The sequence below is a fragment of the Zingiber officinale genome, chromosome 7B (genome assembly GCF_018446385.1).
Source record: "Zingiber officinale cultivar Zhangliang chromosome 7B, Zo_v1.1, whole genome shotgun sequence".
In the NCBI taxonomy this organism is placed as follows: Eukaryota; Viridiplantae; Streptophyta; class Magnoliopsida; order Zingiberales; family Zingiberaceae; genus Zingiber; species Zingiber officinale.
In genome coordinates, this window is record NC_055999.1 from 99,940,494 (window position 1) to 99,965,671 (window position 25,178).

The 25,178-nt window shown below is 39.4% G+C and overlaps 1 protein-coding gene across 1 annotated transcript; it reads left to right on the top strand.

Moving 5' to 3' along the window:
- Positions 1–23: 23 nt before the first annotated feature.
- Positions 24–18,581, top strand: LOC122004615 (E3 ubiquitin-protein ligase RGLG2-like). Its single transcript, XM_042559473.1, has 4 exons — positions 24–125; positions 18,003–18,095; positions 18,215–18,299; positions 18,364–18,581. Exons 1-4 carry the CDS (start codon positions 24–26, stop codon positions 18,579–18,581), a joined length of 498 nt encoding a protein of 165 aa, XP_042415407.1.
- Positions 18,582–25,178: the final 6,597 nt, after the last annotated feature.

The following is a 25,178-nucleotide window of genomic DNA, read 5'->3' on the forward strand; positions in this document are numbered from 1 at the left end:
AAATACAGATTTCTGAAACGAAGATGCTGGATGAAGAAGCAGCCCTGAAGAGGAAATCAATTATCAGAGTCAATATCAGATTTGAAGGAATTGAAATTCAACTTTATATGGATTCTGTTCTAAAGGCAACTCTTTGTGAAATTGGAATCTCCATGATTTGAGAAGCTTGTGCAGAGAATGTGGAAACAGAGAAGAAATGCAGAATGGAGTTTACTGCAGTGCTGAATTCTGCAGAAATGAAGACTGCTTCTGTGCAGAAAAAAAAAAAATGAAGAATGCAATGGTGCTAACCTTTCAACAATTCATTCTAAATCTGATCTACAGATTTCAGAATAGCAGCAATTTGTTCTGAAATTGATCTGTGAAGTGTCAGTTTTTGTTTATCATTTGATTTCACGTTTCTTGTTTGCCAAAATTTTGAGGTGCAGGAAATCAAAGGGCTGATACTTAACCTAAATAACATCCTGCTGGAAATATATTTCTGAAATCGAATTTCAGTTGCTGTTTCTCAATTCTTTGAATCTGTATTTCTGGAAATTAGTTCTTTAAGGCTGCACTATGAAATTTGACTTCATAGATGGACAAAGCTGCAGAAATTGAAAAGAGTGGGATAATAAGAAGATGCATTCAGTTGTAACACATTGAGTTGAAATCACATTGAATTCAAATTGCTGAAATTGAAAACTGGAAAATCAGAATTCAGCATGCATAGTGAATGTCCAGGAAATATAAGTTCTGGATTTGGGTTGTTTGATTGCATTGCAATATGTTTTAGTTTTGAAGTGGATTTTGATACAAATCTATGTGCCAATTATTATCAGTAGTGAGTTGGATCAAAAGAAGATTTTCCTGAACTTTAATTTCTAAACTTGAATTCTGAAACATGGATTTGAATCTGAACAGCTACCTCATGAATTGCAACATTCTACAATCTATTTGGGTATCAAACCATTGGGAAGAAGGAACACAACAGAAAGGGACCTTGAATTGAACCTGATTTCGGAAATTTTCAGCTTGTCTTGTGGATTTATGTGATAAACATTAGGATATTAATGAACTATGTCTTATGTGAAGTGAAAGCTCAGTCTTTGAAACATTATTGTTGCTGTTTTTGAGGAAGTTTTGAAATGGAAGTTGAAGCCTTGACATTTGTGATAATAGAACTTTTCTTCAAATGAAGTATACAAGATAAACAAGGAGTGAAAGAATGTACCAACTTAAGTGTTAGTGTGCCAAATTGTGTTGTTGAAGCTAATTTTTGCAAACAGAACTATGATTCTGATTCCTGCTGATCTTCGGTTCTGTTGGAAGGAAAGATTAGAGGGTGATACTCAAGTAGGACATTCAATTTTCGTGTGCCAAGTTTTCTGGCTATTACTGATCCGAGATGACTGATGTTAAAGCCATTTCGATTCATTATCAATTGCCTATTTTTCAGAGCTTCATGTGGTGTTTAAATTTCATTGTATAGGATTCTGGACACTAAAGAACAGAATTTTACAGAACTGAACAGAATCTGTAAAAATCTGTTTGATTGAAAATCTGCAAGTAGTTGTTGATTGAAAAAGTTGCAGAATCTGATTTTTATGCTACAGTTCTGTGAATTCTGCTCAATTCAGTTGATCATGTTCAACGGATTAATTTGGAAACAGATTACTAGAGAGAAACAGAACAGAAAAATGATGCTGCCATTGGCTGAAATAGAATTTTGTGAAGCTTTTGTTCTTTTATTATCATTTGGTGTTCTTTCTTTCCAATTCTGAAAATGAATTCTGCTGGATAATGGAATCACTGATCAGATTTGAAGCTGTGATAATGACAATGAATTTCGGAAAATCTGTTTGCAAATTTAAATTTCAGATTTCAAAATATGCACTACCAATCCTATTTTGTGCCACCTTCTCTTATGTACTTCTTGGACAGTGACTAAACCAAGTTAAATGCCCAATTTGTAATGTTATTTGTTCATGTTGTATTCGGATATACAGAGAAAGTAAAGAATTCTGCAGCAGTAACAGAGTAAACAGTGGTTTTTGAAGTGTGTTAAGAATTGGAAAGCATGTGGTTCTTTATTGCCCGAGACGGTCAAAATTTTAAGTGTGGGGGAGGGGATTCTTGTTGATTAATTATTGTGAGATGATTTTAGCTTTGAAATGCTGAATTGAAGTTAAAAATCCAGCAAAAAGAGTGAAGAAGAGAAAAATGGCACATCCAAAGAATGTATCAAAAGAGTATCAAGATTCTTTGTTTGCCATCAAATTGAAGGGGAGGTTAGCTTGATCTTTTGAATTGATAAAAAAAAATGGTATTAATCTCTTTTCACATCAAATGGTCAACTCATCAAGTATATTCCTCTCATACTCTCATTCTCTCATTTTCTTCATTTAAGCCTTTTCCTTTGCCACTTCATTCACTTAAATTGTTCTTATTGCTCCATTTTAAATTTTTGATGATAAATTCCTTTTGATTCATGTATGCTATGTTTATAGTGGTGGAGAATTAGAAAATAAGCAAGCTTATGGTAGTGAAATGTTGTGAGTTGCATTGAATGAGCTCCACTAATACATATTTTGAGTGTGAGAGCTAGAATAGGTAAATCCCTTGTGAGATTGCATTTTGCTTAATTTTTCAATTGGATTGAAACTACCATACCTACTGATTATTGTTTGGATTGTATTCATGATTGTTTGTGATTTTTAAGATGATCTTAGTTAATTACCTTTTACTATCTTTTAGGTATTGCTAGGGAATTTTCTATGGAGATGATTTTTTAGTTTTCTTTACTTTCACGGGACGTTCAAGAGTAAGTGTGGGGGAATTTGATAACCATGATTTTACTATACTATTCTCATTCACACAATCATGGTTTGATGTAGTTTTCATATATAGAATCCACATTTACACTACATTTTTATACTTTGTATCAATTTTGGACCTAATTACAAATTAGTCTATTTTCATGGTATTTGATGCTAATATTTGCTTATTATTTTGTAGGCATCAAAAGGGTCATGGACCCGATCAGATCAGGCTGCATTTGGGCTCAAATCAAGGGCTAAACAAGAAGATCAAGCCTCGGAGCATTATAGGCCGTTCATCCAAGATTGAGTAGATCTGAGCCATCCGTTGAAGATCTGGCCGATCCAACTTAAAGGGGAGCAGATCTGAGCCATTTATGAAAATCCAGAAGTTTTGATCCAGATCTGAGTTCATCCAGCCATTGATCCAGCCGGATTAATCTGGACCGTTCATTGAAGACTGGGCTGATCTAGACCATCCAGTGATGATCTGATCGATCCGACCTACAGGAGAGTAGATCCAGACCCTAGATCAACATCAGTACATTTAGATCGGATTTTGGATGACTTTCCACCGTTGATCTAGCCCAAATGAATCTCAGCCGTTGGATCTGAACTGAGGAGGTTTAAAAACCTGCGTGAGAAGCTACAGTAGCTGGGCTCGGCGTGTTCGCGATTTTGCTACAGTGCCATCTTCTTCTTCCTTGCGGCGCCGATGCTCCCATTCCTCAGATCAGATCCGGTTCGTCTTCTTCTTCACCGACAACGACTTCCAGCTGCCGGCGTTCATCTTCCAGTGATCAGAGAGTGTTGAGAGAGGTTTCTCGGACGCGACTCAGGTTCTGCTCTCTGCCGCGATTCCGATTGTGGAGGTCTCCCAATCGGCGATCTTCGCATCCACCAGAGCTTAGAGGGAGGTCTCCTGAGAGCTACTAGACCTTTTCCGATCGTCATTCCGCAGCGAGGTTAAGTAGATCTGATCAATTTACTTAGCTTTGCAAATCATAGAACCTTTGCTCTGTTTCTTCGGCTGATGAGATTTCCAGATGGATGGAGCTTGAACGGAGGTTTCCGTGAGCTGTGAGTGCCCTATGGAAATATCTGGAAGCTTGTTTGATTGTTGTTGAATGCTTATAGGGGTTCCGAGAGCATTTCTGTTGGTTTTACAGCAGATTGGAGGAGTCTTTGCTACGGGATTTGGTTGAGGAATGTTTAGGGTTTTAGTTTCCTTACTTTGTCTTAGAATTGTCCATGAATTTGCTCAGATCATCAGATCTGATTTTGTTCCTTTCCATTTCATTTTGTTTGAATCTCAATTGAAATTCAATTACTGTTTTCTTACTTGCAATCTGATTCCGTTAGATTTCTGTAATTTAAAACCATGTTCAGTTTCAAAATTAGTTTGCAATTAGTTTTGGTTTCGAATTAGAGTTCTGATTTACATTAGTTATTTAATTTTGGTTATTTAGTTAGCTAACATTGTGTTAAAAAATCTATGGTTGATGTGATGAGGATAAACTTGTGAATGCTTAACTCGAGATTTTTGGTTGTGGTCATCTGTTCAATGCATCTGTGATTGAGAATTTGAGCTTAATGATTGAATTTAGTGTGAATGAGGATTGGATGATACTTTTGGGGTTTAATTGTATTCAAGTTAAATTAGATTTTTGATTGGAACCAATTCTAGAATGCACACACATATTAGTTATCCTTGGAAAAATACGACTTGGGACTCCTTACTACACGCATTTTCTTTAGCTTAAATGGGTTCCAATCTTTATTAATTTGGAGCGCCTTGTGACATGCAAAAAGGCCGACACCAATCAGCCTAGGCGTATGAACCCTCTATTCGACACCTGATCGGTCCCCAGACCGATCAGGTGTCGCGATCGAATCCCTGATCGGTCTGCGGACCGATCAGGCTCTGTCCTGATCGGTCCCCAGACCGATCCCAGCTCTCCCAGCTCTCTCACAGACAGAGAATCGCACTCGTCTCTTGATCGACCGTGGAGACCGATCGGCATACACCTGATCGGTCCAGGGACCGATCAGGAGCTTCTTTTCTCCGCTTCTGATCATTGCCTGATCGGTCTGTGGACCGATCAGGAACTCCACAGTATGCTACTGAGTGGAATCTGATCGGTCACAAGACCGATCAGGAAACACTGAGTATCACTGGATCGGTCTGGAGACCGATCCAGAGCTTGGTTTTTGCCCAAACCAAGTCCAAACCAATATCCGGTCAACCTTGACCTATTGGTTCATCATGCTTAGCATCTGGTCACTCCCTTGACCTGCTAAGACTCCCCACCAAGTGTCCGGTCAATCCCTTTGACCTACTTGGACTTTCCAACACCAGAAGTCCGATCATCCCTGATCCATCTGGATTTTCCAACACCAGAAGTCCGATCATCCCTGATCCATCTGGATTTTCCAACACCTGAAGTCCGATCATCCCTGATCCATCTGGATTTTCCTGCCTGGTTTCACTCACCGGACTTTCCAACCGCCTAACATCCCAGTTAGGACTTTCACTGCCCGGCTTCACTCACCGGACTTTCACACCGCCTAACATCCCGCTTAGGACTTTCTCATTGCCTAACATCCCGCTTAGGACTTTTCCTCGTGCCAAGCTCACTGCTTGGACTTCTCCGTGCCAAGTCTCCATACTTGGACTTTTCAAGCAAGTCTCCATACTTGGACTTTTCCTGCAAGTCTCCATACTTGGACTTTTCGCCAATCGCTCAACCTTCCGTGCCAAGTCTCCATACTTGACTTTTCCAGTGCCAAGCTCCCTTGGACTTTTCCGTGCAAGTCTCCATACTTGGACTTTTTCCGAATCAGTCAACCAGTCAACCTTGACCTACATTGCACCAATAATCTCCCAAACATCTATTCTTGTCCCATATCAAGAATAGAATTCTCTCACGAGTGTCAAACATCAACATGCAACTTAACTAGGTCAACCTTGACCTAAGGTTGCACCGACAATCTTCCCAAGTCAAACATCAAAATACAACTCGAGTCAAGTCACCTCGAGTCGGGTCAACCAGGTCAACCTTGACCTAAGGTTGCACCAACAATCTCCCCCTTTTTGATGTTTGACAAAACCCATAATCAAGTTAGGTTAACCCGATAACCTAACTTAGGTTTTCTAACCATCTTCCAATGTCCAATGTTCTTTCCTTGAACATTCTCTGGACATTCTCCCCTTAGGTTAACCCGATAACCTAACTTGGGTTCTCCAATAATTCTCCCCCTTTTTGACACACATCAAAAAGAATTCCAATGTTCTACCTTGAACATTCCTTGACATTCTTCCCCTAGCTTAGGTTAACCCGATAACCTAACTTGGGTTCTCCAATAATTCTCCAATGAACACTCTCCCCTTTTTGACACACATCAAAAAGAAAAGGAGAGTATCAAGGTCAAGAGTTTCTTCCTAATGAAAGTCCCATACCTTTCATTGAAACTCTTAATTTCCCCCTTGATACTAAACTCAACAATCAACTTAGTGATAACCCCATATCACTAATCCTCAAAAGTCTTAAGGAGTAAAAACTCCTCCTAAAAGTCAACTCCCCCTTGACAATTAGATAAAACTCCCCCTAAAGGTCAACTCCCCCTTGACCATTGCACCAACAATGTCTTGGAGAGTTTCAAACCCTTAGAAACCTAAACCACAAACTTTCACAGCTGGAATTTCAGATATACAGTTGAAATTCAGCTTTTGGCATGCCCTGATCGGTCACCAGACCGATCAGGATCCCATTGGATCGGTCCCCAGACCGATCCACATTCACTGGGATCGGACTGCCTCTTACTGGATTGGTCTCCGGACCGATCCACACTTCTCTGGATCGGTCCAGTGACCGATCCACTCCTTTCTGGATCGGTCCAGTGACCGATCCAAGATCCCTTATCAGAATTCCTGAATTTTTACCCGAAATTCAGAAACCCATAAACAATTCTAGAAAATTTCAAAAATTATGAAACTTTGAGGATACACTCCTCATAACACATACTATCAAGGAAAAATAGTTTTCTATGAAAATAACTTCCATTTTTCAATCTTGATACAAAGTTCAAAAACTTTGAAATAGTTCAAGTTTAACTCAACTTTGTATCACAATGTTCAATGATGAATGCTATCACTAGGAAAGCTTCATCAAGGTTTTTCAAATCAATTTTAAAATGCTTTTAAAACCATTTGAATTTAGGACCATAATCTTAGGGCTAGATGTACATGACTTGTACACAAGCTTTCCCTATGATCCTCCTTTCTTGAATTAGGCTCATCTAGATACAAGGACTATGCACCTTGATCCTAACTCATGATCCTAATATCTCACACACATCTAAGGTGTATCAAACCATATTCAAGGCAATTTGATGTGAGATATGGGTTTAGGTATCTTAGACTAAGGTCTCATGCATTTTCTAAACACAAATTTGATCTCAATATCAAAATGTGTTTTTCATCCTTAAATCAATTCAATTGATTATTAATGCAAGAGATGATGACATGGCATAAAGTTTGAAACTAAACTAACACATGACATATAGATAACCTAATCATTATCATGACATTTCAAATGATAATTAAATTAAATATGATGTCATGGCATGACATATGGCAACCAATCATGGCAAGTTAGCACAAATAAAATATCTAAATTCCCTATCTAAGTATCCTTAATCACTTAGCTAACTTAAATTCTAATCCTAGATTGCCCAAAGTGCTCCAAGAAAATGTCAAAACCCAAATTGGCATTTCTTGATCTCTTGTTTGATTTATACCATTTAAAATTTTACAAGAGTAGCACTTCTAAATTAAGGCCCGGATTGCCTTGATTACCTAAGAGAATATCAAAATCCCAATTTGATATTTTTCTAGGTTTTTCCAAATTGTGCCAATTGAGATTAAAAATGAGATTTCCAATCTTTAGGCACATTTAACTCTTCAAAGGAGTAAATGATAATTCATTTCATTTTCAAAGGTTCACAAAACCTTGAAAATGCTCCTTGAGTGTCAATTTCCTCAAAGTTGGGTTAACTACCCTTCTTATTGGAGTTGACACTCTCTAACCCATTTATGGGGTAGAGAAGATGCTCCTAGGAACCCAATACCTATTAGAGCTCATTGGGTTCACTAAATATTCACTAGGGATAACTCCCCTAGCAACCCTCCTAATGACCCTCTTAGGCTTTGAAGCCTTGGTCATTTGGGTCTCATCAAGGTCAACTATAGGGGTGACTCCCCTTGTAACCTTGGTAATGGTCTTCCTAGCCCTAGGTTTTGTTCCATAATCAAATGGAACATTGTGGTAAGTGGGCTTGACCATTTGAGACTTAGGTTTGTGACCCAAACCTTTCTTGTCCTTGGACTTGGGTTTTTGACTCTTAAACCCTAGAGATGACTTCTCCATGTTTTTAAGAGCCTTTTCTAAATTATCAAGTCTTGACCTCAAGACTTGATTTTCCCTCTCCAATACCTCAAGTTTTAATTTGTCATTTTCTCTTGAGATATTCCTAGGCATGTGTCTAGTCTTCTTGGGATTTCTACCTAGGTTTTCCTTAACTTTAGAAGCGTTAATCCTAGGGTTGGTATTTCTAGTGTTATCCTTACCTAGGCTAACATGTTTAGCTCCTAAGCACATGAATTGGTTCCTAAAGTTAACATGCTTATCATTATTAACAATTGCAACAAAACTACTAGCATGAGTTTTATTAGAATTGCAATAATGAACCTTAGAGGTTACCTTAGGGTTTGCCTTAGCTCCCCCTATCGATGTGCCCGGTCTCTTGCCCTTGTGAGGTTGCCTCCCCCTCGGACATTGGCTCCTATAGTGTCCCCTTTGCTTGCATTGGAAGCACACCACGTGCTCCTTGCCTTTGCGTATCGGGACTCCGGCTTCCTTGACCTTTGGCGCCGGTGGAGTCTTTCTTACCCTCTTTGGACACTTACTCTTGTAATGTCCATGTTCCCTACACTCAAAGCACATAATGCGTAATTTAATTGAACTTAAATTGCTCGAGTTACCTAGGGTTGAGGGTGGATGGATGCTCTCTTCTTCATCCCTTTCGGAGGTAGAAGCTTCTTCTTCTTGCTCGAACTTGAAGAAGAACTTTCCTCCTCTTCGTCCTTAGATGTTGAGTAACCCTCAACTTCTAATTTGCTCCCTCCATGATGTGAGCTACTTGGCTCACTAGGCTCCTCTTCATGGCTTGAAGTGGAGCTCTCCTCATGGTACTTGGCCAAGTTATCCCATAATTCCTTGGCATTGTTGTAACCTATCTTACACAAGATGTTAGTAGGCAATGAAAATTCAATTATTCTCGTTACCTCTTCGTTGATTTCGGATTTGTGAATTTGTTCTCTTGTCCACTCCTTCTTCTCAAGTGGTTTTCCTTCCTTATCCACCGGAGGAGTAAAACCTTCTTGTACACAAAACCAATTCATTATGTTAGTCATAAGAAAGTACTTCATCCTTACCTTCCAATACGCGAAGTCGCCGCATTCGTAGAAGGGTGGAATGGTGACATCTTCTCCATAGAGATCCATTCTCTAGCTTTGCTCCCACGGGTGTTGATCCGATGAAGAGCGGCCTCGCTCTGATACCACTTGTTGGGATCCTTCGTACGGCTAGAGAGGGGGGTGTGAATAGCCGACCCCAAATCTCGTTTCTTCCTACAATTCGTTAGCGCAATGGAAAATACAAAGAAACGAAAGAGAAGAAAACCAAACCTTAACACGAGGATGTAACGAGGTTCGGAGATTAGGGCTCCTACTCCTCGGCGTGTCCGTAAGGTGGACGAGTCCAGTCAATCCGTCGGTGGATGAGTCCCCGGAGAACCGGCTAATACAATATACTCCTTGTGGGTGGAGAAACCTCGCCACAAACATTTGCAACAGCAAACAAAGAGTACAAGAACAAAGAGTAAGCAAGAAATACAATAAGAATACACAAGCACTCTACCAATCTTGCTTTCTCGTCGAGTGATGAAGCAAAGACTTAAAACTCTAACAAGAATTGCTCTCAATGAAGCTCACGAAGCTTTGGACGAGCTCAACAAAACTCAAGCAGGAATTAGCAACAGGAAGGAGGAAGAAGAGTTGTCGCACGTAAGATGCCTCGATCCTTTTATACCGCCGAAGAAACGGTGAAGAAACTAGCCGTTGCCGTCAAGGCAGCTAGAACTCGATCGGTCAGGCCGATCGGCCTAGGCGTATGAACCCTTCTTGCCGACACCGATGGTCCCGGCATCGATCAGGTGTCGCGATCAATCCCGATCGGTGCGGACCGATCGGGCCATCTGATCGGTCCCCGACCGATCCAGCCTCCCAGCTCTCTCGCATGCAGAATCGCACTCGCCTCTTGATCGACCGTGAGACCGATCGGATACACCGATCGGTCCAGAGGACCGATCGGGAGCTTCTTTCTCCGCTCGATCATTGCCCGATCGGTCCGTGGACCGATCAGAACTGATGCTTCGCGGTGGAATCGATCGGTCACAAGACCGATCAGAAACATTGGATATCGGATCGGTCCAGGACGATCCAGAGCTTGGTTTTGCCCAAACCAAGTCCAAACCAATATCCGGTCAACCTTGACCTATTGGTTCATCATGCTTAGCATCTGGTCACTCCCTCTGCTAAGACTCCCCACCAAGTGTCCGGTCAATCCCTTTGACCTACTTGGACTTTCCAACACCAGAAGTCCGATCATCCCTGATCCATCTGGATTTTCCAACACCAGAAGTCCGATCATCCCTGATCCATCTGGATTTTCCAACACCTGAAGTCCGATCATCCCTGATCCATCTGGATTTTCCCTTGCCTGGTTTCACTCACCAGGACTTTCCAACTGCCTAACATCCCAGTTAGGACTTTCCCACTGCCTGGCTTCACTCACCAGGACTTTCCACACTGCCTAACATCCCAGTTAGGACTTTCTCATTGCCTAACATCCCAGTTAGGACTTTTCCTCGTGCCAAGCTCACTGCTTGGACTTCTCCGTGCCAAGTCTCCATACTTGGACTTTTCCAGTGCCAAGTCTCCATACTTGGACTTTTCCCGTGCCAAGTCTCCATACTTGGACTTTTCGCGTGCCAAGCTCCCTGCTTGGACTTTTCCAGTGCCAAGTCTCCATACTTGGACTTTTCCAGTGCCAAGCTCCCTGCTTGGACTTTTCCGTTGCCAAGTCTCCATACTTGGACTTTTCTAGTGTCAACCTCCCTGACCTACGGTTGCACCAATAATCTCCCAAACATCTATTCTTGTCCCATATCAAGAATAGAATTCTCTCACGAGTGTCAAACATCAACATGCAACTTAACTAGGTCAACCTTGACCTAAGGTTGCACCGACAATCTTCCCAAGTCAAACATCAAAATACAACTCGAGTCAAGTCACCTCGAAGCGGGTCAACCAGGTCAGCCTTGACCTAAGGTTGCACCAACAAAAAGTTCTATATTTCATCTAGAATTACATCACACTATTCTAAAATTCTTTACTAGATAACGATGCATCCTCCTACCTTAATATTTTGCAAAGAGTTGTTAAAAATGTGCTAAAGTTATTCATATGAAATTGTCAACTAGTTAACACAATGAAAGGAACAATTATTTTAAACATCCTTTAGTTTACATTAAATACCAACCAAAGACAAAACTATAAATTCAGCAAATTAAAATGAAAAATAAAGTTAACTAAGTGAGAAAATTTGAACCCTAATACCATACTTCACAAGATCTCTCTCTTTTTCTCTCTATATGATGTGCCAATTATATTAGGTTGTATCATAGTTACGATACATGTACTTAGCTTCAAAATAATGCTTATAATTTTATTTACCGTTGCTATGACATGGATGATTCATATCGTTGGTAAATATGACTTTTATTAGAATTAGGGCTTTTATTAGAATGTTTAAGGAATTTCACATTTATGTTTTGTTTCCAATTATTCTTTTTACATGGCCATATCGTATACTATTTACAATATTTCTTGTTACACATAATCTAGTTTATTTGTTTGTTGTTATGTAGGCAAAGGAGATTTGATGGGGATCAAAGATTTTGTGGCACACGAAGATGACTATATGTATTCTTAGTGTTGTTGGATGGATGATGGACTTATAAAACATTGGGTTGTTGAACTTGTAAACTTTGTTGAACAAGATGGATTTTATAAACTTTGTTGAAATCTTTATATTTTTTGAATTATGAGTTGATGTGTTGAATGTTAAATTAGGATGTGTTGAATGTTAAATTAGGATGTGTTGAATGCATATTATTTGTTATTTGAATTTGGTTTTTATGTATTTGGATTGTATTGCAGAAATAAATTGAAGGTGGAAAAAATATTTGATATAGGGACGAATTTGGCAACGAAAATGATTTGTCCCAATTCTATCGTAATTTGGGATAAAATTATTTTCGTCCCAGAATTCGTCCCAGATTCTAGGACGAATTCTGGGACGAATCCACAAAATTCGTCCCAAAATTTGTCCCAGAATCTGGGACGAATTCTGGGACGAAAATTGATCTTATGATTATCAAAGAATTTGGCAAGTTTTTGTTGCCAAATTCGTTGCCAGTTTTGCAACAAATTTATTATTCGTTGCAAACTTAGGAACAAAAATGGCAACAAAAAAAATTTTGTCACCGAATTTGTCCCCAAATTCGTTGCAATATTAGGGACAAATTTGGCAACAAAATATAATTTGTCACCAAATTCGTCCCCAAATTTGTTGCAAAAATAGAGACAAATTTGGCAGAAAATTTATGTGAATTCGTCCCCAAATTTGTTCCTAAGTTTGCAACAAAAATAATTTTCGTTGCAAATTTGTATACTTTTTTGCAACGAATTTGGGGACGAAAATTTTATTCGTCGCCAAATTCGTCCCCAAATTCGTTCCCAAATTTGCAACAATCCCTAATTCGTTCCAAAAGTTGGCATCAACCATTTTGGGACGAAAAAATTTTCGTCCCAAATTTTGTCCCTAAAATTTTTGCAACGAATTTTTTTTTAAAATTCGTCCCTAATTTTGTCCCAAAATGTCTTATTTTTTGTAGTGTAACCTGACTTGTTTAATAGGGATTGTTGGATCTCTACTGTTATAAGGGCGGGATAGATTTTCCACCGTGGGATCAAATACATGGGACAAATAAAAACTCAAGAGTAATCATTACTTGTTAAAAGATTCCTAGTTTTCCCTGCTGTGAGTCCCATCACATTTATGTGATGCAACCTCAGAGACTTTCTGGTACATTTTTGGGCACAAGAATTGGGATGGATGATGCAGGCGATGTGCTTAAAAAGAATGGTTACATTTAAGGATATGATAACCCAGTCATGCTGACATTTAATGCATAATCTTTTCATAAATATGTAATGAATCCACCACATAGCTTAAGTAGTCAAGGCAGCTGGGATCATTCAAATTACACAATAGTTCAATCAGTCAGACTCTTGTCTTCTTCGACTGGACTAAGGAGAAACTTGTGATTCAGGGAATGATCAGTAGGAGTCACATGGATAAGAGAAGATTAGTGAAACCTGCTGAGGCGGTTCCAAGAGGAAAGTCTCGGGCCTCCCGACTCCTCAGCCTCCCTACCTCTCAGACCTTCCTGCTCCTCAGCCTCTCAAGCCTCCTGGCTCTCAGCCTTCTAACTCCCGGCTCTTTAGCCTCCCGACCTCTCAGACCTCCCGACTCCTTAGCCTCTAGACCTCTCGAGCCTCCCGGCCTCTCGGGCCTCCCAACTCCTCGGCCTCTCGACTCTCGGTCTCCTGACTCCTTATCCTCTTGGCTCTTGACTCTCGGGCCTTCCAGCTCTCGAGTCTCGAGTCACTACCTCCTTGGCTTCCCAGTCTCATGGTGACACAGGGCACAAGACCATTTTTAGAAAAAGGATAAATCATCACATAAATCTTAGATTATTTTATGAAAAGGATAATCATCATACAAATCTTGAATTATTTCAAGAAAAAAATAATGACGTGAACAAATCTCACATTATTTAAGGAATTAAATAATGACAACATGGAAAAAGGATAATCCTTTTTGGTATTCAGGTATATAAAAACATCTACGTATATCAAAAACTTAATACTTATCTTCTTCATCCTTTAACTTGAGCATCGAAGCGACTGTGCCGGAGAATCCCTGATTATCATTCTAACTCTCTTCTTCTTATTTACTTTCGTTCAGACTCCTAACAACGTCATCATCCTCATTGTTATTAAGTGATTGGCAAAGTTGGTAACAGAGGTTTACTCGTCGACGTTCATGGACAGGATGATATCCACAAACTCTTTGTGAGTGTTGTTGTACTGCATTGTCAAACTCCCCAAAAGTTCTGCCGAGCTCTTCCGAAGTCATCCCATCTCAATCCAGACGCAGTTGGAACTCTATAGGACTCGACTTGCGCTGACCGAGTCCAGAGCATGCCAAGTTAAGTCTATATTAACTAAGCCAAGGGTATCCGACGTGGAGTCTATATGGATCAGGTGCCACATAAGACCTCTACTCATCTCCCCATCATCCAGGTTTATGCTGATCAAGACTCCTGCCATGTAGCTCTATATATATTTCTTCCCACATCAGCTTCCAAATTTGGCTTCTTCTCTCCAAGGCCACACAATTGTGGTAAAAAAAAGACGAATATGCCTCAGTATTCCCATCAATCCGTCCCAAGGTTAATACTGAGGAGGTAAATCACGGGCGGCTATTAATCTTTAGAATAGTCACTAACACATAAGGGAGATATTTACCTCCGCTTTATCGAGACTCGAACTCCAGACCTCATTATGACAATACTTCATACGCTAACCATTAGACTCATCTGAAAGGACTCTCCAATGCCACACAAGCTCGTAGATATTCAAGTAAACAAAATGATCAACAGGACAAAACGGAAGAACACGACGATAGATTAGGTGTGAAAAAAAAATCAAAAATTTAATATATATAATTTTTTTACTGGACCAGTAATAGATAAGTTTATTATAATAATTTTAAAATTATCAAATCACCTCACTTTTCATTTTATCATAGTCCGCAAATCAATTCTAACCGATTTTTTCCTGTGTGTTGAAAAATCCATCAGCTAATTTTAACCAAAATAGATGGATTATAAAAACCTTGGAATGTGTCTAGTTCTCTTAATTACAAAAATACTATCAAACATCAATTTGATCAAATATATTGAGAGCATTGATTTTTTACCACGAATTAGTTTTTCAGATATATTCGTGTTAAAAAAATCATTGCTATGAATATATTAGATTAATTTATATTTGATAGTATTTTTACAATTAGAAGAACTAGATGACACAATATATTAGATTAATTTATATTTGATAGCATTTTTACAATTAGAAGAACTAGATGACACATAGAAACTGGTTTCATGTCATTTTGAAGTTTCTATGTCCATCAACCAGTTTCTGCCAAAATTGTTTGATAGACCTAAAGATCTTGAAATGACATGAAACAATTCTTATGCATTCGTCTAATTCTCTTGCTTATAAAAATATTATCAAATATCAATTTGACGTAATATATTGAGAGCAGTAATTTTTTTAAAGCAATGGTCGAATGAACCTAAAAAAAATCAATTTAGGTTCATTTAGTCAAAATCAATTGATGGACCCAGACAGTTCGGAATAAAGTAAAACCAGATCCTATGAGTTCTTTTAGTTCTTATGATTATATTAATACTATTAAACATAAATTTGACTTAATATATTGAGAGCAATGATTTATTAAACATGAATATATTCAAAAAATTAATTTATATTTAAAAAATTAATTTGTATTAAAAAATCACTACTTTCAATATATTGAGTCAAATTGATGTTGGGTAGATTTTTATAATCACACATATATAGGAACTAATTTCATATCATTTTAAAATCTCTAGGTCCATCAGTTGATATATTCATGTTAAAAAAATTACCGCTCTCAATATATTAAGTCAAATTGATATTTGATAGTATTTTTACAATCAGGAGAACTGGATAAACATATAGGAACTAATTTCATACTATTCTGAGATATCTAGATCTATCAATCTATTTTGGTTGAAATTGATTGATGAATTTTTCAAATATAGTAATAAATCGATTCGACTGAAAAAAAACAGTCGATAGATTTTTTTTACTAGTTGAATTAATTTGAGGACGAAAGTAAAATATAAAATAGAAATATAATTTAGTAATTTTAAAATTATGATATATAATTTAAATATTTTAAAAATTTATCTGCTGATTCGCTAAAAAATTATTTGTTCAATACAATATAAAATTTAGTATCAATATATAGTATATATTTTTTTAATACTAAAATTATAATATAAATAATATAAAACTTATAAAGATGTTCTTTTTAATACGGACAGAGACGTGCATGATGGCCTGATCCGAAGTACAATGTGCTTGTGATATGGTCCTCTGGCATATCATGTATACCGGATATAAAATTATTACATATATCTTATTGATATAAAATTTAAAATTGTTTGATACGGAGAATCAAGTTACTCATAAATTATTCGAAACTCGATTTGATAAAATTTTATTTGAGCTCGTTTAATAAGATTCATTAAGATAAACAAATCAAACTCAAGCTTCGTAATATTCGATTCGTTAGCTCGTGAACATGTTCGTTAAGCTAATGAATCAACTTTTAAATAAAAAAATAATAATTTTGATGTTAGTTTAAAAAATTTATATTCTACTTATGAAATATATAGATAAATGTATTAAGGAGGCGTTTGGTTTAGGGAAATAAGAGTAGGGAATGAGAATAACAATCATTGATTACCATTGTTGATGTTTGAATTATAGGAATGGAAATACAAATAAGGGAATGAATCCTTATAATTGAGTAATGATTCGTTCACATGTCTCCCCCTTCAATAAGTCATTACTCTATTTTCAACAATCAAAATATTTACTTATTCCAAAAATACCTTTGACCCAAAACTAAAATTTTCCCCTTATATCAAATATCAAATATCAAAATATATTTATTTAATTTTCTTGCGTATCACTTTCTCTCTCCTTGTTCTCTCTCATCATATTTTATCTCTCATCATTTTATCACACACTTTCTCTCTCCTTAGTCTCTTTCATCATATTTTTTTCTTTTTTTTTCTCATTACACTTTCTCTCTCATCACACTTTCTGTCTCTTTAATATCTTCCATCACACTATCTTCCCTCTTTTTTTTCATCATATTTTCTCTCTCCTCAATCTCTCACATAGAGCCGTCAATTTGGGTTGGGCCCGTCGGATTAGCCCGCCCCGCCAAACTAACTAAGTGGGTTGGGTCAGAATTTTATCAATCCAAACCCGCCGCGGGCCGACCTGTCTAGGCCCACGACCCACGTGGGTCGGGCCACGATGGACTTGGGTTGTCCCGCGAGTTAAGAAACACATGTTCATGGACGTGGAAAAGGACACGATACGGTTTAAGATATGAAAGTTTTTTTAGCTGGTTGTCGACTTTATTGATCATAAGATTGAGGTCATAGATGGTTGAATCTTTTTTTACTTGAAATATCAACTATCAACTCTTGTATAGCCCACAATGCATCTATCTCACCCTTCGCTGCTTTGATCTTCCTAAATCATCAATCTCTTCTTCAAGCAACGTTTTATGTGAATTTATCTCAAGTTGTAATTTTTTATTCTCTTTTTAATGATTGCATATCAAGATGTAGAAGCTTGTCGATGAAAGTTTTTTGAATTTTTAAAGAATTTTAGTGCTGGCCTATTTCAGCTCGTGCTGGACTATAAATTGGAATTGTTGCAAACAAAAATCCATTGATTGTATTTTTTATAGGTGGTGAAATATTGGGCTGAGAAAGGGTATGGGGCTTTACAGTTTTCAAATATAAATTGAAGAGGCTTGAAGGACAGCCTCTTTTAACAACTAGTCAGGTTTCACAACTTTTCCCTTGTACTAATAATACAGTTGATTTTTTTTTTTTTTTTTGCTTCTATTAGGGATTAATATCCAAGTGAGATTAATTGCATAGTTTGACTTCTTATGGTAATTGCCTCCACTTTTAAGTTTGGTAAATTTTTTTGGTAACTTGTTGTATGTATATATCTTAATCGCAACCTTTTCTATCTTTTCTCTAAAATACCCATCGCTGTCTCCAACTAACACGACCTCGAAATCGAATCAGAGAAGGGGGAGTTTTTCACCGACCAGTGTAAAGAAGCCCAAGTTGGAACGTAAGTTCTCGAGGATAGCCGATGGCTTTACCTCCTTACAGCAGGTAATTTATTTATTTCACGGAAGACATGATGTGCAGATTATATATCCTAAGAATAAAGCTGTTTGAGAAGCCCATAATTAACGCACATTATATTGCTCTGTGGCGTGCAATTTCAACAGGTAACAGAGGAGCTGACAAAATCTGGGCTTGAATCATCAAATCTCATTGTAGGAATTGACTTCACAAAAAGCAATGAGTGGACAGGTACAGGTCGATGGATTCTTGTGTTCATTAAAGCACAAATCTAATTGATTGTCTCCATCGACAGGTAAGAACTCATTCCATGGCAGCAGCTTGCACCACGTTGGAACTACTAAAAATCCTTATGAACAAGCAATTTCCATTATTGGACGAACCTTGTCATCATTTGACGAAGATAACTTAATCCCATGCTTTGGTTTCGGAGATGGTAAGCATACATGCATCCTGCTCAATCAAAACAATATATTGACTTTCCTTGATGATATAATTCTGGGAGTGAAGTAGATTATCATGATATTAAGTTATTATATATGCTACTTACACCAATTAATATACCCAAGGTTTAAAATATTGTTTAATGATGTAGTTTCAAACCATTGCTTGAATGCATGCTTTCTAAGCTGTATCATGACCTGTAACGTTCGAAAATTCTCAAATTAATTTTACAAATATTCTATTATTTGGGAATTGAACCTGAGACCTATTGGACTCTACAACTTATAGATGACTCTAGTAACCAAGGGGCACTAACAAGGGTGTGCTGAAAGAAAAGGAGAACAATTATATTTATGGACGAGTTGGGTGGTATTAATCACTTAATATAAATAGGGAATTTAAGTGGAGAGTTATTTTTTTTTAATCGACAATTTCCTTTCTCCCTCAAACCCTCACCGCCGACCCCTTCTCCTCCTCACCTTCTCGGCGCCCAAGCCCAAGAGAACTAGGGCTCCATCCCTAGGGTCGTAGAAGCACCTTCCGGCGACGTCTCCGATACGAGGATGCTCCTCTCCGCGAGAAGAACGCTTAGACGAAAGAGGATATCTTCTTCTTCGAAAACCTAGCGATTGGATTTGTAAGAAAACTAGCACATGATGTGAGTAACCCCTCACCTGCAGTATAAGTAGCTAGTCGTATGCTTTTATGTTCTTAGTGCAGCCATATGCAGAGTTAGAGCACACCAGGTGCTCGATAAAATGCCTAAAACAGTTATATGCTACAGTAGGCGTTTTAATAGTTCAGTTAGGTGCCTTAAATGCACTTGAAATAGTATAATTAGTCTTGCTACAGTTTATATGAGACTATGGTCCAATGGGTGGGCTCCCACAGTCGCCTCTAGGTTCAGATAACCTAGCTCTAGGTTTAGATAACCTAGTAAAAGCAAGATAAGATAAATCAGTTTATAAACAGTATTTTACTTTTATCAGTGGCACTGTACTGGACTCTCAGTTGTCCTTGGGTTGGGCTCCCATAGTCGTTCTTAGGTTTAGATAACCTAGTACCCCTACTAGATTTGGGACTTGCTACCTCGGGCATAGTTAGGGATGCGCACATAGCAAGTACAGTTGTCGGGCCCAACAACAACATGATTATTATTTTTTTACCTATTTATGAAAATAGTTTTCAAACTTCACAAACCAGATATGTGATTACAGCTTAGCTTCAGTTTAGTTTTATTATTGATTTAACAAATAGCTTAACTTATGTATTGGTTTAGTTTGCTTGTTGATACAATGAATAGCTCTATGTTCAGTCTTTAATTTCTATGACTTGTATGTCCATATGCCATGTTTTAGCATTTTCAGCATGATCATCAGCATGAATTTCAAATAGCATCTTTTGAAAGCATGATTTCTTAGAATGCATGTTTTTGTGAGGTAGATGGTTCTTACTAAGCTCCCAAGCTTATAGTTTCATTTTCCTTATACTGCAGATAAAGGTAAAGGGAAGATGGATTAGCGGAGGCTGGAGGGCAGTGCTACAAGATGTGTGTGAGAAGGAACTTGGAATAAAGACCCTTGGGGAGTAGCCCACCTAAAGACTTAGTATTTCTGTTTAGTTACTTTTCTGCACTTTTGGGATGTTAAGCGTCATAAATTATGAACGTATGCACTATATCATGCTTAGACCCCTAGTTGTCTTGATGTTAGTTAAATAACTAGGAATGATGAAAGTAATGACATGCCTAGTAAGTTAGCAATGCTTTTAAGTTGATACAATGATGTTGTATGTGGATTAGAGGTGAAATGCAGCAGAAATGGCAGAAATCAGAGCTCCAATCGATCAGCCGATCGATTGGAGGGTCCCCAATCGATCAGCCGATCGATTGGGAAGTGATCTGCCGCGAACAGTAAGATGTTGAATCGATCAGCTGATCGATTAGACATGGATCGATCAGTCGATTGATCATGAAATTTAATCCCGCGAACAGAGAGTCTCTGAATCGATCATTGGATCGATTGGCCAGGCTGGATCGATCAGCCAATCGATCTAGAATTGACCCCGTGCACAGTAGCACGTTGAATCGATCAGTGGATCGATCAGACAACTCCAATCGATCAGCCGATCGATTGGAATGTCTGATTTTAGCCAAAAGTGTCCAATTTCAGTTTTTGATCGAATAGAAAGCTAAGTTTCCTTCTTTAACATATGTACAACTTCAAAGGTGTATCCTAAATATAAATTCCAGATTTTACAGCAAATAGCAGAGAGTTTTAATTAGTTCAGCTTTTCCGCACCTTAATATTCAGTGATATCTCTAGAATAGTTTAGCATAATGTAACCCCCGGCCTTACAGCCTAGTCAGTAGAAGGCGGGGCGTTACACACTGGTATCAGAGCAAAGTTCCATACTTCCTCCACACACACATCAGCATTGAACCTACAGCTTCCAAGTAAGAATATCTCTCACTTTATTTATGTTTCTTGCTTTCATGTTTATAGATAACTCAAGCATGTTCATATATGATAGCATCTAACATGGTAGTAGTAGTTATATAAACATGATTGTATTAGTTATGTATATCCTCTATCTCTCTAGAAAATGGTACGAGGACACCCAGCTAAAAGGGCACCAGCTACTGAGCCCCAGCATAAGACAGGTAGCTCAGTGCCTCCTCCAGACCTTACAGTAGTAGTGGCTCAGTTACAGAAATAACTAGCTGAACAGCAACAGGAGATAGCCACCCTAAGGGCTAATCAGCAGAGCACTCCTACTGTCACTCAGGAACCTAACTTAGCAACCCCAGTAGTGATAGAGGTTCCACCAGTCCAACCTATAGCACCAGTAGCCCCAGCAGTAGGGGCAAGGAGAGAAGCCTATCTGATCAAGTGGCAGAAAATTAAGCTAGAGAACTTCTCAGGAACCAGTGAACCATGGGATGCCCAAGCCTGGTTCAAAACACTGGAGAGTACGATGGAGCTTCTGGACTTGCCAGAGTATGAAAAGGTGAAATGCGCATCCTTCTGCCTGACAGGAGACGCACGTATGTGGTGGGAGAGGATTAGAGCGAAGCGCCCAGTGAACCAGATGACATGGGCTGACTTCAAGAGAGAATTCTTTGAGGAGTTCTTTCACATACGGGTCACAAACCGCCACTACGATGAGTTAACTGAATTTCGTCAGGGCAACCTTTCAGTTGAGGAGGCCGTGAAGAAATTCAACAGACTAGCTCGTCTATGCCCTGAACTAGTCAGCACTGAAAGAGAACGAGTCCGGTTGATGCTCAAAATGCTAAGGCCGGAAATAGCAATGAACGTGGCCAGCGGCGTTCATAGGCCGCAAACTACTGAAGAACTGATAAGTAGTGCTCTGATCACCGAGCATTACCAGAACAGCATCAAGCAGCAGAAGCAAGCTTTCTCAGAGTCCAAAAGCCAAGGAGGCTCAGGCACTCAGAAACACCAAGGCCACAGCTCTAACTGGAAAGGGAACTCCGGTAACAAACGTAAACCAGGGAGTTACCCAAAAGGAGGACCAGCTAGTAAACAGCCTAGCTATCCCAAGTGTTCTACTTGTGGGAAATTCCACCCCGGAGTTTGTCGCAAGGGCACACGAGGATGCTTCGAATGTGGCCAGAAAGGGCATATGGATAAGCAATGCCCGAACAAGACCAGTTTTCCCTTATCACAGCCGATTCAGTACGGAGGCAAGCCAGCACAGTCGCACCAAATGCAGGATGCTTTAGATGGTCCACGCATCAGCCAAGGCAGACTAGAAGCCCCCTCAACCACAACGAACGTGAGGATCTACTCACTCACTAGAGAGGACGTAGTGAATGCCTCAACAGTTGTTACAGGTCAGATCAGTATTTTACAGCAAAGTGCAATTGTCTTATTCGATACTGGGGCAACCCATTCTTATATATCCAGGGCATGTGCCGAAAAGTTAGCAATACCTCCAGATATACTTAGTGGTCAATTTTTGACAACATTACCTTCAAGAAAAATCATGGCATCCACGCACTGGCTCTGAGCAGTGCCAGTCATTATAGCAGACAGAGAGCTTTTTGGTGATCTGATAGTGCTAGATATGACTGACTATGATGTCATCTTGGGAATGAATTTTCTGATCAAGTACGGTGCCTCTATAGAGTGTCATAAACAGAAAGTTGTATTCCAACCTGAAGCAGAAGTGCAGTTTGGGTACATCGGAGAACCAAAGAGAAAGGCCAAGAAGTTTCTCTCAGCTTTGAAGGCACAGAAACTATTGGAGTCAGGATGTACAGGGTTCCTAGCACATGTAGTCAATACCAGTCAGGACAAGGACCAAAAGCTAGAAGAGGTCCGAGTTGTATGTGACTACCCAGCAGTCTTCCCCGAGGAGTTACCAGGTCTAGCACCGGACAAAGAGATTGAATTTGAGATAGAACTCATCCCCAGTACAAATCCCATCTCCAAAGCACCCTACCGCATGGCTCCAGTAGAACTGAAGGAACTTCAGGAGCAACTACAGGAGCTGCTCGACAAGGGATTCATACGCCCTAGTCACTCACCATGGGGAGCGCCTGTATTGTCCGTGAAGAAGAAGGACGGGAGCATGCGTCTGTGTATAGACTACCGGGCACTAAACCAAGTCACGATTAAGAACAGGTATCCTCTTCCCAGGATAGATGACCTGTTTGATCAGCTAAAGGGAGCAACAGTGTTCTCTAAAATAGACCTCAGATCGGGATATCACCAGGTGAAAGTTAAAGAAGGTGACATACCCAAGATAGCTTTCAGGACCAGATACGTACATTATGAGTTTGTAGTCATGCCCTTTGGCGTGATGAATGATCCAGCTACTTTCATAGACCTCATGAACATGGTATTCTGAGAATACATAGATAAGTTTGTTATCGTATTCATCGATGACATTCTTATCTATTCCAGAACTCAGGAAGAACACGCAGAGCACCTGAAAATAGTACTGCAGACCCTTCAGCAGAACCAGCTGTACGCCAAGTTCACGAAATGTGAATTCTGGCTCGATCAGGTATCCTTTCTGGGTCACATCATCTCCAAGGATGGTATCATGGTAGACCCCAGTAAGATAGAGGCTGTGAGTAACTGGAAAATGCCTAAGAACGCCAGTGAAATCAGAAGTTTTCTAGGACTAGCATGTTATTACAGAAAATTTATAGAGGATTTCTCCAGGATAGCCTCCCCACTGACAGCTCTCACCAGGAAGAACAGAAAATTTCAGTGGACAGAGGACTGTGAGAACAACTTCCTTGAGCTCAAAAGTAGATTGACCAGTGCCCCCATTCTAACTCTGTCAGAAAACACAGACAACTTTGATATTTACAGTGATGCCTCTAAATTGGGACTAGGAGCAGTACTGATGCAAAATGGCAAGGTGGTCGCCTATGCCTCCAGACAACTCAAGGACTATGAGAGGAACTACCCTACTCACGACCTTGAGCTTGCAGCAGTTGTCTTCGCCCTCAAAATTTGGAGACATTACTTGTATGGAGCTCAGTGTAGAGTGTATACAGATCATCAGAGTCTGAAGTACTTCTTCACTCAGAAGGATCTGAATATGCGACAGCGCAGATGGCTCAAGCTAGTCAAGGACTATGACATAGACATCCTCTACCACCCAGGAAAAGCCAATAAGGTGGCAGACGCACTTAGCAGGAAGTCCAGTGCTACCTTACTATCCCTAGCAGCCATGTCACCGCCCCTACAGAAGCAGATTACATATTTCGGTCTCGAATTGATAGTTGGGTAGCTCTCTACTATGACCTTAGCACCTACCCTGCTTGGTAACATCCAGACAGCTCAGGATCAGGACCTTGAAATTCAGAAAATCAAGCAAGGGTTGGCAGAATCACAAAGTAGAGAGTTCAGAGTATCTGATAGTGGGGTACTGTATTTTGGTGACAGACTATGCGTTCCGGATCAGGAGGAACTACGGAGGAAGATTTTAGACGAGGCTCACAGGACTCCTTATGCGATGCATCCTGGTTCCACTAAGATATACCAAGACCTAAAGAAACGTTTTTGGTGGCCTGAGATGAAAAGAGACATCGCTAGATATGTCAGTATCTGTCTGACCTGTCAGAGGGTCAAGGCAGAACCCCAGAGACCAAGAGGAGTTCTGCAGCCTATTCAGATTCCAGAATGGAAGTGGGGGATATTTCCATGGATTTCATAGTGGGACTACCCAGAACCACGAATGGTTTTGATGTCATCTGGGTCATAGTCAACAGATTGACTAAATCAGCCCACTTCTTAGGTATCAGGATATCCTACTCCATGGAGCAGCTAGCTCAGTTGTATCTCAAGGAGATTGTCAGACTGCATGGAGTCCCACAGACCATTATTTCAGACAGAGACAGTAGATTCACGTCACACTTCTGGGAGTGTGTATAGTTTGCATTGGGCACCAAGTTAAAGTTTAGAACAACTTTCCATCCTTAGACAGATGGCCAGACGGAGCGAGTAAATCAGGTACTTGAAGATATGCTCTGAGCATGTGCCCTAGACTTCAAGGGAAGTTGGTGTAAATATCTGTGTTTAGTAGAATTTGCATACAACAATAGCTATCAGGCCACCATCGGCATGGCACCCTACGAGGCTCTCTACGGGCGGAGGTGTAGATCTCCAATCTGCTGGTATG